Source organism: Rhinolophus sinicus, linkage group LG12 (assembly GCF_036562045.2).
Source record: "Rhinolophus sinicus isolate RSC01 linkage group LG12, ASM3656204v1, whole genome shotgun sequence".
In the NCBI taxonomy this organism is placed as follows: Eukaryota; Metazoa; Chordata; class Mammalia; order Chiroptera; family Rhinolophidae; genus Rhinolophus; species Rhinolophus sinicus.
In genome coordinates this window covers 843,609-858,713 of record NC_133761.1, presented here as the reverse complement: position 1 = coordinate 858,713, position 15,105 = coordinate 843,609, and the positions used below count along the sequence as shown (strand labels likewise).

The following is a 15,105-nucleotide window of genomic DNA, read 5'->3' as shown; positions in this document are numbered from 1 at the left end:
ACCAAAGAAATACACCAAAAATTACACCATAATCAAAGCTAAAGACAAAGAAATAAGCCTCAAAGCAGCCAGAGTGAAATGACACTTTACCAGTGGGAGACAAAGTCAAAATGCCAATGGGTTTCTCATTTGACACCATGGAGGTCGAAGGAAATGGTGGAACACTTTCAAGGGCTGAAAGCACTGTCAACCCAGACTTCTACTGTGTTTCCCAAAAAAGAACACCTAGCCGGACAATCAGCTCTAATGCATCTTTTGGAGCAAAAATTAATATAAGACCCGGTACATCATATCATATATCATATCATATCATATTATGATCTGGTCTTATATTATAGTAAAATAAGACCGGTCTTATATTAATTTTTGCTCCAAAAGATGCATTAGAGCTGATTGTCGGGCTAGGTCTTATTTTGCGGGAAACATAGTATATTCAGCAAAAATACCCTGCAGGAATGCAGGGAAGTCAAGACATTCTAGAGGAAGGAAAACGAAGAGAATTTGTCACCAGCAGACGTGCTCTAATAGTGGCTAGAGGCAGTTCTCTAAACAGAAAGGTAATGATAAAAGATAAAACTTTGGAATAACAGGAAGAAAGACCAGGCTAACCAAAACATGGGTCAACTAGATATCTTTCCTTCTTTTGAGTTTCCTAATTAAGTCTTGATGACTGAAACAAAAATTATCACCATGTCTATTGTGGTTCTAAATGTCTGCAGAGGGAACATTTAGGGCAATTATAAATGGGGGATAGAATAGGGACATAAAGGAAGGTGAGGTTTCTACGTTTCCCTTGAACTGGAAAAGTAACAACAACAGTAGACTGTGATATGTTGTGAATATACCATGTAATACCTAGTGCCACCACTATAAAAGCCATATAAAGATATACACTCAAAACCACTATAGATAAATAAAAAGAAAATTCTAAAAAGTGTTCAAGTAACCCATAGGAAGGCAGAAAAAATAAAATGGAAATAAAAAACAGAAAGAACAGAAAACAAAAATCAAATTGCAGAATTAAACCCCAATATAGCACCAATTACACTAAAGGTAAATGGCCTAAATACACCAATTAAAAGACAGAGATTGGCAGATTAAATATCAAAACATGACCCAACTATCTGTTGTCTATAAGAAAGTCACTTCAAATATAATGCTACAAATAAGTTGAAAGTAAAAGGATGGAAAGAGATACATCTTGAAAACATTGAACAAAGGAAAGCAGGAAAGTGGCTATATTAATACCAACAAAGGAAAGTGGCTATATTAATACCAGATAAAAAAGAATTAATAAGAATATATTAATACCAGATAAAAAAGAATTAAAAAGAATTAACAGAGACAAAGAGGGACATTTTATATTGACAAAAGAGTAGAGTCAATCCATCAGGAAGACATAGAAATACTAAATTTATATGCATCAAATAAGAGCTATTAAATATGTGAAGTAAAAACTGATAGGTATGAAAGGAGAAACAAACACACAATTATAGTTGGAGACTTCAACACCCCTCTCTCAACAATTGAGTGAACAACTAGACAGAAAATCAGCAAGGATATAGAACTCAAAAATGCCTTTAGCCAGCAAAATCTAATGCACATTTGTAAGACACTGCACCCAACAACAGTGGAACACACATTCTTGTCAAGTGCCCATGGAACATATTCCAAGATAGACCATATCTTGGCCATAAAACAAACCTCAAAAAATTTGGAAGAATTAAAATCATAAAGAGTGTATTCTTTACCATGATGAACTCAAATTAGAAATCAATGATATAAAGATAGCAGCTAAATATCCAAACACTTGGAAACCAAATAAAAGACTTCCAAATAATCTGTGGGTCAAAGAGCGAATCTCAAGGGAAATTAAAAAGACAGAACTGAATGAAAATACAGCATCTCAAAATCTGTAGGACACTAAATTCATACATAAAAAGAAAAATTTCAAATCAATAATCTAAGCTCCCACTTTAAGAACCTAGGGGGAAAAAGGGCAAAATAAACCCAGAGCAACAGAAAGAAACAATAATATTAAGAGCAAAAGTCAATAAAATTGAAAAGAGAAAAACCAATGAAACAAAAAGTTGGCTCTTTGAAAAGGTTAATAATATTGACAAACCTCTAGCAAAACAGATGAAGAAAAAAGAGAAAAGTCATAAATTTCCAATACAGAAATGAAACAAGTGTCACTACAGACCCTGCAGACATCAGAAGGATAATTAGGGAATACTTCAAACAATTCTACATTCATACATTTAACACCTTGGATAAATTAGACCAATTCCTAGAAACACACAATGTACCAAAACTGACTCAAGAAGAAATAGAAAATCTATGAGATTGAATCAGCTATCAAAAACCTCCCAACAGGGTGGCTGGTTAGCTCAGTTGGTTGGAGCACGATGCTCATAGCACCAGGGTTGGCAGTTTGATCCCCACATGGGCCAGTGTGAGCTTCGCCCTCCACAACTAAATTGAAACAACTACTTGACTTGGAGCTGATGGGTCCTGGAAAAACACACTTAAAATAAATTTAAAAACAAAACAAAACCTCCCAACAAAGAAAACCCAGGACCAGATGGCTTCACTAGTGAATTCTAGTAAACACATAAAGAACAAACACCTACTGTTCTCAAATTCTTCCAAAGAACTGAAGAGCCAAAATAATATAAGGCTAGATGTACCCTGATACCAAAACCAGACAAAGATACTACCAGAAAAGGAAACTACAGATCAATATTCCTTGTGAACACAGACGTAAAAATCATGAAGAAAATACTAGAAAACTGAATTCAGCAGCATACTAAAAGGATCAGACATCATGACCAAGTTGGAGTTATTCTCCGAATGCAATGATGGTTCAACATCCAAAAATCAATCAATGCAATTGTGGTTCAGCGTGATCACTAAGACTGACTGACCACTTTCACAGAACGAAGAAAAATACATGGTCATCTCAAATGAGGCAAAACTGAGCTGACACGATTCAACCCCTTTTTATGATAAAAACACCGAATCAACTAGGCGTAGAAAGGGAACCTGAACATGATACAAACCGTGTAGGAAAAGTCCGTAGCCCAGATGAACGGCGAGAGCCTTCCTCTGAGATGAAGAACAAGACAAGGGTGTCCCTTTTGGCCGCTTTCATTCAACACAGTACTGGAAGTTCTGACCAGAGCAATTAGGCAAAAGTAAAGAAATTAAAACAAAATAAAAGGCCTCCAAATAAAAAGGAAGAAAATTATCTCTGTTAGCAGATGAAGAATCCACAAAAATATTTTTCAGAGCTAAGAAATGAATTCAGCAACATTTCAGGATATAAAAGCAACACATAAAAACAATTCTGTGACTGTACACTTGCAATGAACAACCTAAAAAGGAAATTAAAAAACAATTTCATTTTTAATAGGAATAAACTTAACCAAGGAGGCAAACGACGTGTGTAGACACTGGAAACTACTTAACATTGCTCAGAGGGGTTAAAGAAGGTCTAACAGAAACACATCCCATGTTCAGGGATCGGAACACTCAATGTTGTTAAGATGGCAGTTCTCCCCAAAGTGATCTACAGACTCCACGCAACCCCTACCAGAATCGCAAAGCACCCCCAAATAGAAATAGAAAAACCCATCCAAAAAATTCATAGGGACTTGCAAGGAACCCCAAACAGGCAAAACCATCTTGGAAAAGAAGAACAAAGTTTGAAGGAGTCACATTTCCTGATTTCTAAACTGATTATAAAGCTATGATAGTAAACACTGGTATAAGGAAAGACACATAGACCAACGACTAGAACAGAGAACCCAGAAATAAACCAACAGATTCTTGACAAAAGTGCCAAGCCAATCAGTGGTGCTGGGGAAACCGGGTATCCACATGCAAAGCCTGTCAAAAGGCTGCCACCCACAGCAGCAGGGACTTTTACATAAAAGGAAACCGAGGCCCAGAGGGGTGGGGCACTGGTGTGGGATCACAGCTCGAGTGGCAGGGCTGGAGTTGGACTGGGGTCTGAGCCCCCACCCCAGGGCCCCCTCTCAAGCCCACTTCCATGCAGCCCAGAAAGCCTCGCTGGGGGAGAGAAGGGGGGCGCCTGTGGCCTGGCTGGGTGGGGGCAGGTCCTGGCCAACACCTACGGGGTGAAAAACTGAAGGCCTTCAGCTCGAGGAAGGACAGACAGCATGGGCAAAGTTAACAGGTGGTGACAGACAGGGACATGCTGTCTGTGATTCTGAGACCCAAGAAAGACATCCAGAGGACACAAGAGCTTTTGCAAGGCAGGACAGGCAGGGGACAGAGAAATAAGGAAGTCCTGGGGGACAAAGGAGTGAGGGGATGGGCTGCAGAGGGGCTGCTGTGTGGACCCCTGGTGGCTGTGGAGCACGTGACACATGGGTAACTGGGAGGGGCTGGAGCAGGGACATCCTCCGCGCACACAGGGAGACAGGGAAGAGAAAGCGCTTCGTTAGCGTGCCACTTGGAAACCCAGAAGGGACGATGGCATCAGTGTGTGCAGACGACGGGCACAGTGGCTACTCTCTCACACATGCACTGAGCAGAAAGGACACCCATGGGGCAGCTTGGCGGGCATCATGTCAAATGACCAAGGGGAGCCCACCACTAGCTGGCTGTGGCATCGCACACCAGGCCGTGTGTCGCGAGTCCCTGGAGTCTGAGAGCGCAGCCTGCAGGCCTTTCCGGAGGAGATTTAGCCCCAGCCTATACTGCTCCCAAGAAGAGGGACGTGCCTCTTTAGCAAGGTTAACAATTCCGCTTGGTTCGTGGAATATCGTGGACTCTCTGGGGCCCATTGGAGGACTCGTGCTCCAGGCGCCAGGTGCCGACTCAGCACTTCCCCGTTATTTAGAGAACACAGTTAACCCTCGGCAGCCCGGCAGCTGCTGCTGCGCCCGCCCGCCCACCCGATGGTCTGGCCTGCTCAGCGCTTTCCCATCCATAATCACCAGCCGCTATCCATCATGTGACAGCCACACCGAGAGAGGGGCGCAGTAAGCACTTCCTTTAAGAGAAGAGAACTTAAATATCGCTCTGGTATTTCCCTGAAATTGGAATATTTTACAATCATCGCCCATGGCCTCTGTGGGGGTCCCGCCCCCCCACAAGGGCCCAGGTGTCCTTCAAGGTGACACGCCAGCTTCGGTCAGGTCCCCAGGTCTCAGCCTGGCAGCCGGAGGGGCTTTACCAACTGCAGAGGGTTGTGACGCGGTCATGCTTCCCCTGGGATCCCTGAATTGTGATCCCTGGAGGGCCTGGGGGGCTGGCCCTGCACTGACATTTGCTCCCCTTGCCCAAGGCCCAGCTCTGCCGCCCTGGGCACCTGCAGTGGAAGGCCCATGTCCTCAAATCCACTGGGGTCCCCAATCCAGACTGCAGGCCCCTGAGGCAAGGCGGTCATTCACAAGTGTTAGGGACAGGGTGCCAGCGGGCCAACCTGGGTGGTGAGTAGGCTCCTTCTTGGGGTGACAGGGACTAACGAGGCCTGTCCATGGGTCCCAACCCGGGACCACCTTTGTCCATGCAGCCCCCATTCCCCGCAGGCCTCCATGGGGACAGGGAGGGGTGACAGGACATCATTAAGGAGGAAGGGGCCAGCTGGCTCAGCTGTCAGGAACTCCCACAGCTGACAGGTGAGGCAACAGGCGGCTTAGGGCCCCGCACCACCCAGTTCCCCAGTTGCCGGCGCCACCTGGGGGCTGCAGGTGCCAGGGCAGGCACTGAGGAGGCTAGCCCGCCGCACCCCTCACCTTCGCGCCCAGCGGACAGTAGCCTTTGAGGAAGTCAGTGCAGACCTCGGCCTTCCGGGACACGTAGACGTGGCTGTAGGGACAGTTGCTGTTGCTGCAAACGCCCTTCAGGAAGTAGGAGCACACGGGCATCTGTGGGGAAGGAGCGGTGAGGGCTGGCAGACCCCCCGCAGCTCCCCCTCCCGTCAGGCACCCCCCACTTTATAGTGGAGACACCAGGACTCCAAGGCCAGGTAAGAGCAACACAGATCATGGCGGAAGACCCTCACCAGGGTGCTGCCCCAAGGAAGAAAGGGACTTGGCAGCAGGAGCCAAGTGCACCTGCGACCAGGCCAGGTGAGGGCTGCCCACTGCAGAATCAGACCCTGGTTTCCGCAGACGGCGAGGTCACCAGGCAGGGCACAGCTGCCCGTGCACAGACAGGACGAGGACACGGAGGCACGGCTGGCTCCAGCCCACACGTGCTGCCACCAGTCTGACCCTGCTCTGAGCCCGCCCAGCTTCCAGGCTGCAGGGCCACGTAGGATGGGCCAGGTGGGCCTGCAAAATCCCACCAATCTTCTAGCTGCCTGATGGGAGGGCAGCTAGCAGGGTCTGTGGGCTGGAGACCTGACCCGGCTGGTGAGTGAAGCATGGGTTGTGGGCTCGGTGGGCAGGGAGCCGCCTGGGAGGAGCCCAAGCCTGGGCACTGACCTCAGGCTGGCACTGTGGAGGCCCGGCTGGCGGGGGCTGGCTCCAGAAGAGGCAGCGGGCTCAGGGGAGACCTCATCGGGGACAGGGAGCAGGAGCCTGGGCAGGGCTGTGTGGCCCCAGCAGTCCCTGGCACCCAAGTTGGGAGAGGGAGATGTGTAGCCTATCTCCTCCCCATTGGGGGAAACTGAGGCCTGCGGGCCAGCAGGAGGGTCTCTGAACCCTGCCCCTCCCACAGGGAATGTACCTGCCACAAGGGTCACCCCTGCGGTCTCACCCTCCTGGGGCCTTCAGGGTGGGGCTGGGGCCGCTGGCCCTCCTCCTCCCTCCTCTGTTGGGCAGCCCCCCGTGGTGGGTCCCCACTGGCTGGCCCTGGGCTCCTCACTGCACTTTTCCGGAGGGCGGGTGTGGGGAGGCTGAGGAGGAGGAGGGAGAAACTAGAGAAACAAAGGGCGATCTCTGTGCTGGAGTTTATCTTTAATTGTCTTTTAACTGCAGCACGGAGGGGAGAGGGGCCGGCGTCTGCACACAGCGCCTTTAATGCGCTTTTGATCTAGAGCCCAAATTAGCTCTAATAAAAAGGGTAATAAAGCCAACTGCACGCCAAACGGAAGTCCTCCGCCTGTCAGCACGGCCACTATCAAGAGAAAACCGCATTCTCATTTCAATTAACCTTGTTTGCACCCGCCACGTCCGCACAAATAACAATAACGTGAATTCAGGGGCTGGGGGGGCGTTCTCGTCAGACAGCCCAGCCGGCCGTGCGGCTTTGGAGCTCAGAGCTAATGAACCCGAGACAGACTCGACGTGACTTTCCAAATTGCTCACAGCAGAGTCTGGAGCTCTGTGAGGGAGAGAAATGCTGACTCTTCCCAAGTCCCTCAAGGGGAAAGCTGTTGCAGCAGCACTGCCTCTGCCCGTGGGGACGGGGAAGGCGATGGGTGCTCGGCTCCTGGGCACCAGCCCGTCCTGACCCGACTTCACAGTTCCCAGCCCTGCCCTCCCAGCAGGCGCTGGGACCACAGGCCCTGCCCTGGCTGCCCCCACGGTGGGGGTCTGCGTGATGGGCTCCGCTCACTTCCCTTGGCCCACACAGTTGGATGCCTCCCTGTCCCTCTGTGCCTGGGGGCCTGCGGCCTTCCAGCCCACCAGCCCACAGCTGCCCCTCACCAGTAAGCGGGAAGGCACGTGGCAGGGGCTGGGGTGGAGGCCTTCCATGTGCCATGTGGACACCCTCCAGGTCAGCTGGGGTAAGAAGCAGCTGAGCGGAACAGCCCCCATGTGGGGACAGAGGGGCAGAGCCTTTGGGCCACACCCCTGCTCCTCAGGGAGAAGTTGGAGGGGACAGGTGCCTGGCAGGGACCTCGGGGGAACATGCCCAGGCAGCCCCAGGCTGGCACTCACCTTCTCCTTGGAGACCTGGTGGGAGAATGGGCAGGTCCCGTCTGTCTTCTTGCACGTGCCCCGGACAAACCTGTGTACGCGGAGGAGAGGGTTTGAGGGGAGGGCTGCCGAAATGGGCGAGGGCTCTGTGCACCCCCACCAGCCCCCGAGGCCCCGCCGGGCGGTCACCTGGTGCACACGGCCACCTTCTCGGGGTCGTGGATGTAGGGGCACTGCTCGCCGCGGTTGCACCTGCCGAAACGGTTGTAGTACATGCAGTATTCTGGCTCCTTCCTGCGCCGCTTCTGCCTGGCCTGTCGGACGATGGCCAGACTGCGCTGCAGGGCCCGGCTGTGGACACACGGACACATGAGGGGCGCGAGGCCCGGGCACACAGGGCCCTACCCGCACAATCCCAGGGACATACCTGGCCAGGGAGCGGCTGCAGCTGCTAGCAGGGTCCAGTCGGCCTGTGGGGAGAAAGACCACAGGCCAGGTCAGCCAGGCCACCCCCATGGGCTCTGCCGGCTCACCTGCTTGGCGCAGGACCCCCTAGAGTCCCTATCCTCAGCTCAGGCACTGCTGCCCCTCCGCTCGGACTGGGTCTCTGCCAGACCCCTTGGAGACATAGTGCTGAAGACAGAGTGGAGCCCCCCACCCTCCATGCAGGAAGCATCTGTGGGGAGGACGGCCAGGGCTGAGGGACCAGGTCCAAGCGCACGGTTCCCCAAGGCCACACAGGTTGCTGGCCACTGGGCTCACCACAAGGCAGGGGGTCCCAGGAACAGTGGGAAGGGGGGCATCCTCCTACTTCCCTCTGCCTGGAGCACAGCCCAGGGATGTGGGACCTGAGTGGGTCCTGAGGATGCCCCCTGACTTTGCAGTATCCAAGAAAGGCTTTTCTGTATTTAAAGGGTTGTAAAATGGAAACAAAAAAAGAAGCAGCATGTGGCCACAAAGCCTGACATCCTCCTCACGCCAGGCTCGGAGGGAGCAGTGCCCACCGAGGCCCGTGGAGGCCCTGCCAGGCACATCTGGCTCCCCGGGGGGCCCCGACAACGCCCACTCCTCGTAACTGTGGAGGTGCCTTAGGGCACGCCTCAAAATCAAGCACGGAGACCAAGCAAGGCGTCCCTGAGGTCACCAACTGTGGCCAGAGGGAAGCTGTTCACCAAGTGGCCAGTGGGGACAGGAAGAGCGCAGGGGACACTCCCCGCCAGGGCAGCTATGCTCAGGTGGTGCTGTCAATGCCTGCAATCCCCCAGGACCCGGGAGGGCAAGACACAGCGAGCGCCTGCTCAGGACAGCCACCCAGGCTCCCCAGCTCATCACACGCCCATGTCACCCCCCACACCAGATCCAATTTCCCACAGGCAACTGCTGAAATGGATCTGGTGGTAGGAGGCAGAAGTGACATCACTCAGAAATTCTAGGGACCTGAGGCGATGACAAAGCACCCAGGCTTTAAAGGGACATCCCCAAGCTGCTGGCCCTGAGCTGCCCCATCAGGGCCACATGGGAAGCCTGGGCAGGTGCCCTCCTGCCACCTGCAGTCCCCGGCCCGGCCCTCCCCAGGGAGACCTTTCCCAGGGCCCTCAGCTCCATCCCATCTCCTGAGCCCCAAACATGGCCTGTCCAAACCCAAACTCCCTTGCCCCCACAGGGTGGGCCTCAGACACCCCTCTTCCACACCCGACCGCTACTGAGCCCTGACTGCCCCTCTGGGCCGGGCCCTCACTGGCCGCTGGAGCTACCCACTGCTAGTGTCTGTCCCTCTCTGAGCTTCAGTCTCAAGTTTAAAAATGGTGGTTCCAGGGCTAAGCAGCGGGACCCCCAACGGGAGGGAGTGCCTACGTGGGGGCCGGGCTGGGGGCCCAGGCTGGTTATGGTGCAGGGGGCTGAAGGATGGAGTGAGGGGGCTCAGGGCGTGAGCAGCTGGCGGGGAGAGGGTCTTAGGGCCCCAGACCACAGTGGAGTCCTGGTTCCCAGGCTGGGGACACCAGTCCTGAGCGGGCAGTGGGAGCCAGTCCAGGTGGCACGTGGTACCGTACACCTGCCAGCCAGCGGGTGACAGAGTGCAATATGATAGCTGGTGGTGACCACGGTTCCCGGGCTGTCACCCAGGCTGCTGGTGATGGTGACGCTCTGGCGCCATCTGCTCCTGCCAGGGCCTGCTGTTATCACGCTGGCCTGTCAGACACGGCCCCCAGGCCTGGCCTCTGAAGGGGCAGGTGGACTCCCCTTTCCACTTTTCACTCTTAGGCTCACGGTGGGAGTCTGAGGCACCTTTTCAAATGCTTTGCAGTGTTAAAAAATGCACGCCAAGTAGCTGGCTTGAAAGGAAGAAGGAGGGCTGAGAGGTGCTAAAAAGTTCAGCTGAAACTCGCAACCTGGGAGGGGAGGCAGGAGGGGAGGCGCTGAGTCTTCGGAGAACTTGCACTTCCCAAGGATCTTCCCAAAATAGCGCAGCAGCACCACCCCCAAGTCAGCTTCTTCTCTGCCCGGCACCCTCCACCCTTGGGGAGAAGACTGACACTGGCTCTGGGCTCTGGAGGTGGGGAGCCCCGGAAGGGGCATGTGGGAGGGGGGAAGGCAGTGGGTGGGGCCTTGGTGCTGGCTGCAGACAGCTGACAGGGCCCTCTGAGTGTGGGGTTGGCACACCACAGGTCACAGATGAGGCCATGCAGCACACAGACCCATAACCTGCCACGTGGCGGCCATTAGCAGCAGGGAGGTCGGCCTTGCTCTGGGGCCTGGGGCCAGCCCAGCGAGGTGGCTCTGGCAGATGCACAGGGGCTTCTGCCCACCACAGGGATAGCAGGCTGTTGGGACAGAGGGGGCTGAGGTCTGCCCACAAGAAGGCACGGGCCCAACCAGGGGCGGACGTGTCCTGAGAAGCCTGGGCAACCAGAAGGGGTGAGGAGGAGAGGACAGGTCCAAGGAGGGCTGCACTCTGCTGCAGTCAGAGTTGCGCTGACACCAGAGGAGAAAATCTCCTTCTTTAATCCCTTCATTCAGTGGGCTGCAGGTCAGCAGGCACTGCCACAGCGGGGCGGGGTGGGGGTGGGGGTGGGGGCAGCCCATCCTCCTCAGTCAGGACCTGGCCACACCCAGGGGGTCCAGGCTGCTGTGTGGGCGGGGCCTCAGGGGCTCTGATTCTGCCCTGTCCTCCCTGTGGTCTGTGTGCCAAGTCCCACCCCGCTGCCCTAGCTGGCCAGCCCTGAGACGGGGAAGGCTAGTCCCAGGACTGCCCCTCAGTGGTCACCAAGGCTGGTCACCAGGGTGGCAGCTGTAGCCTGCAGGTTGTCCTGGGACCCCGCCCCCCAGGCCCATCCCTCTCACTTCTTTCCTGAAGGCTGGAGCCAGAGGAGGAGGGCCGCGAAGGCCAGGAGGGCCTGTGCCCAGGAAGTGGAAAGGCGGATTCTGCAGAGCCCAGCACGTGGAGGGGAACAGGGGTGGAGGGAAGCAGGCTCAGGTGGCATTGCCCCAGTGAGAGGCAGGTGGCAGGTTGAGCAGCAGGGCCTGCGCTGGGGAGGAAGGCAGAACTCCCCACAGCTGGCCCCTGCCACTGCCTCTCCTGCTGACTGCCCCCCCCCCCCAACAGGCAGCAGCCTGGCTCTCCCCAGGGCTGGACTCAGGGCCCAGTGCCAGGGGAGGGGGCAGCTCTAACACGGCCCCCAGGCTGATGTTTGTGAGGAGGTATGAGTGCAAACCTGCCTCTTCTTCTCAGCCTCCAGGCACCTCTCTTCCCACCATGGACGCCAGGGCACAAGAGGGGACAGAGAAGTGTGAAGAGGGTGGGTACAGCCCTTGCCCACGGTCCACACAGTCCACTTGGGCAGCACGTCCCCAGCCAGCACTGTGATGGCCCAAAACCACACCTGAACCTGGGCCCTTGCACGTGGATGGCACGAGTGCCAGAATGGTCAGTGTCATGTCTGGCCAGGGGGGAGTCCCTAGGACCCAGACCATGGGGCTGATGTGGGTGGAGGTGGTGGCCCTTGGCATGCCTGGTGGAGGAAACACCAGCAAACAGGGCATCCCGTGTGCTGGCCAGTGAGCTCCGTCCAGCCCCGTGCGAGGACAACGGAGAGCAGAGCCTGAATCCCGCCAGGTCAGCTATGGGGGTCAGGGGAGGGCAACCGGTGTGCCCTTCGCCAAGGAGGACCCAGGAAAGACTGGTGCCAGGGTCCCCCCACACGAGGCCGACTGGACCCTGCAGGGTGCCTCCCACAAACCCACCTGGCACACCAGCTTGGCTGGGTCCAGCCCTGTAAAGAGCCTGCTCAGTGAGAGCGGCAGGCGGGGAGGGGCTCTGCTTTACCCAGGACGCAGTGGGTGGAAGAAGGGTCTGGAACCCTGCCCGCCACTGTGTCAACACCTGTGTGGGGCCCCACAGACCACAAGTGCCGATGCCATGGGCCTTCAAGCTCTGGGGGTCAGAGTCGGGACTGCAGGGAGCGAAGGGGGTACGTCCTGGCCCACAGTGGCCTGTCCAAGGGGCTGACCCTTGAGAGGGCCAGTGAGGAGGCCTGGCCAGCGCTCTGCACCTGCTCCCCCACACCACCCCCTGCAGGTGAGCGTGGAGGCTAAGGCAGGAAGGTTCTGGGAGGTCCTATTGCCCAACTCCTGAGGAAGGAATGGGGTAACTGAGGCACATGGGCAGAGAGGAGCCTTGGCCCCAAGCCCCTAGTGCCTCTCCGGGGGAGCCTAATGCTCCCTGCCTGGAGTGGGCAGCTGAGTGCCCCGAGTCCCACAGACAGAGGCCCTGGGAGCCCAGCCAGGCAGGGACTTTGCAGGCCGCTTGGGCATCTCCTTCCCGCCCCTCTGGGTGTGGGGCGTGGGGCGTGGGGCTGGGGACGGCCAGGCCTCTGCAATCCCACAGTGCCCGCAACCTGGCCCTTTTTTATTTGACAGTAAAGGAAGGGGTGGAATCGGACTGAGACCAAATATTTTTCTAGTTAATTTGTACAATAAGCGAGTCCAAAGCATTTCCTCCTTCTCGGCCTGTTTCCCCAGACCGAGGGGGCACACAGGGCGGCAGCCGCCACCTCCAGACACAGTCAGGAGGCGTTGCCAATGCGATTCCAGCATCGCAGCCCCAGGTGTTCACTCGCTCGCCCGGCCAGCCGTGTTTACCATACCTGGCTCATCTCCTTTGTCCAGGAGCAAACACGGAAAATCAGGGGCCGCTCAGCCAAGCGAGAGACTCGCCTGCAGGAGCCTTCTCCGGGAACACAGAGGTACCCCGGCCGCTGTGTCAGCACTGCAGTGACGGGGAGCCTCACCTGTGCGTAGGACGGGCCTGCTGCCCCCATCGCCCGGCCGGCCACAGGTCTTGGAGAGCTTATTGGCCGACACCCTGTAGAGGACCCCTCCGATGCAGCGGTAGCCTTTGTTCCGCCACCGGGGGGAGCCGGCCTGGGCTCTCCCACCCCCGCTGGCAGGGCGCAGGCGGTTCAGCCCCGAGGACCTGCAGAAAGGAAAATGACAGTGAGCCTAGCCCTGGGGTCCACAATCAGGAGACCCCCACCCCCAGGCATAGCAGGTGGTGCCCCCAACCCTGCCAACCAGGCTGAGACCTCGTGAGCCTCTGAAGGGACAAGCTGCCCCCTCCAACAGGCACACGACTGGGACATGACCCCTGACGCCCCCACACTCAGGGCTGCCTGGGTGGCACCAACCAGGGCCCTGTAGTGTCCTAGCCAACCCACTCCCCCAGATAGCATGTGGGCAGGCAGCCACCGAGACCAAGGGACCAGCCAGCCAGAAGGGCGTGGGGCTTCCCCCTCAGAACACATTTCAGCATCGATTTATTTATGCAAATGGAGCTTAACTCTGGATTAGCTCAGACTCTGCTCAGAGCGCTCTTGCCCCTGAGCCCCCTTGTACCCCCTGGCACAGGCCTGCCAGTTGTCCCCTGTGCACACTGCCTCTACCCAAGGATGTCCCCAGCAGGAGCGGCAGGCAAAAAGGAGGGCGCCCGCTTGGCCCAGCAGAGCACCTGAAGTGGCAGGGCATGCTCCTGCTGGGCCTGTCCTGGGGGTGGGGGAGGGGCGGCTCTGCGGGCCCTCCCCTGGGAAGCACATGGACCCCCCAACTCCCCCTTGGGCAGCTGCCCAGGGCCAGGGAGGGGCGCCCAGGGTTGGGTCTGATGAGTGCTAAGGGCACAGGCGCCCACGGTGGGCTCACAGGCACTGAAGTGCCAGGTCGGGCAGCCCCGCTTCAGGCTCAGCTGCCACCCCACCAGTCAGTGCTGGCTGCTGCCCCTCTAGGCCTCAGTGTCTCCGTGCTTCTCACCAGCCTGCAGCCTCTGAGGGCCCGTTAGAGAAAGACCGTGCGCAAGCGAGCTGCGCTCGCTGGGGGACCCAAAGCTGCGTGTAAGTACAAACGCGGGCAGGAAGTGCCCAGGGGGCTGCCCGCCCTGAAAGCACTTAACCCAGTTTCCCTTAATTAAAATTCAAGTTCACAAACACCAATCTTGGAGGGAACAAGTCGCACCCTGGGGCCCAGCCACCCGGCCCAGGCTGTCCGTGCCCCACAGGCTCCAGCCACCCCACACAGGGCATGTCTGGGCAGGAGGACGGGGTGGGTGGGCACCCTCTGGGGGACACAGCAAGACCACCAGACTCTCCTCAGACCTGGGGGCATCTGAGGCCAGGCTAAGGTGTGAGGAGGGAGCAGCTGCGGGACCCCGTCAGCCCTGGGGGCTGAGGCCACAGCAGCTGGCTCAGCCCAGAGCCCTCAATGGTATGACCCCCACCCGCCCCTCATCATGGAGCGGCCGAGACCCCCAGGCCTCCTGCCAGGCTTCCGTTGCTGACAACGGGCTGCCACCTGCCAGGAGCAAGAACACTGCTCTAGCTGCCTCTTCCTGTGGGAGCACCTGGCCTCCAGGACCACCACTCCTACCGCCCCAACCATCCCCTGCCTTCTGTCTATACCACAAGCATGAGGGACAGGGGAGAACTAGACCCCAGGCCCAGCGTCTAGATGCCCCGAGAAGGTGGGAAGGAGGAAGCAGCTACCCCAGGAGCCCAGCCTTCAGGACGTGTGCGCATGCGCTCCTGGCTGAGTCCAGACAGGGACAGACCACCCCTAGGGGCAGCCACACACAGGTGGCCTCCTCAGAAGTCACTGGGCTTCAGGGCAGCGAGTCGGGCCCCAGCCTGCCAGGAGCCTCAGCCTGGGCCCAACCCCCCTGCTGGGGCAGGCCACACCAGCCCCTCAAGCAGAAGCACTGGCTCACAACCTACTGCCTTTC

The 15,105-nt window shown here is 56.4% G+C and overlaps 1 protein-coding gene across 2 annotated transcripts in view; it reads right to left on the bottom strand.

Moving 5' to 3' along the window:
* Window positions 1–15,105, bottom strand: part of ZC3H3 (zinc finger CCCH-type containing 3) — a 67,148-nt gene that overhangs the window by 5,798 nt on the left and 46,245 nt on the right. For both annotated transcript variants that reach the window (XM_019712293.2, XM_074316298.1), the window contains exons 5-9: window positions 13,130–13,314; window positions 8,269–8,311; window positions 8,031–8,192; window positions 7,863–7,932; window positions 5,769–5,900 (exon numbers count right to left, since the gene is read on the bottom strand). In XM_019712293.2, coding sequence (XP_019567852.2) covers window positions 5,769–5,900; window positions 7,863–7,932; window positions 8,031–8,192; window positions 8,269–8,311; window positions 13,130–13,314 — 592 coding nt within the window. The remainder of the gene's footprint in view (window positions 1–5,768; window positions 5,901–7,862; window positions 7,933–8,030; window positions 8,193–8,268; window positions 8,312–13,129; window positions 13,315–15,105) is intronic.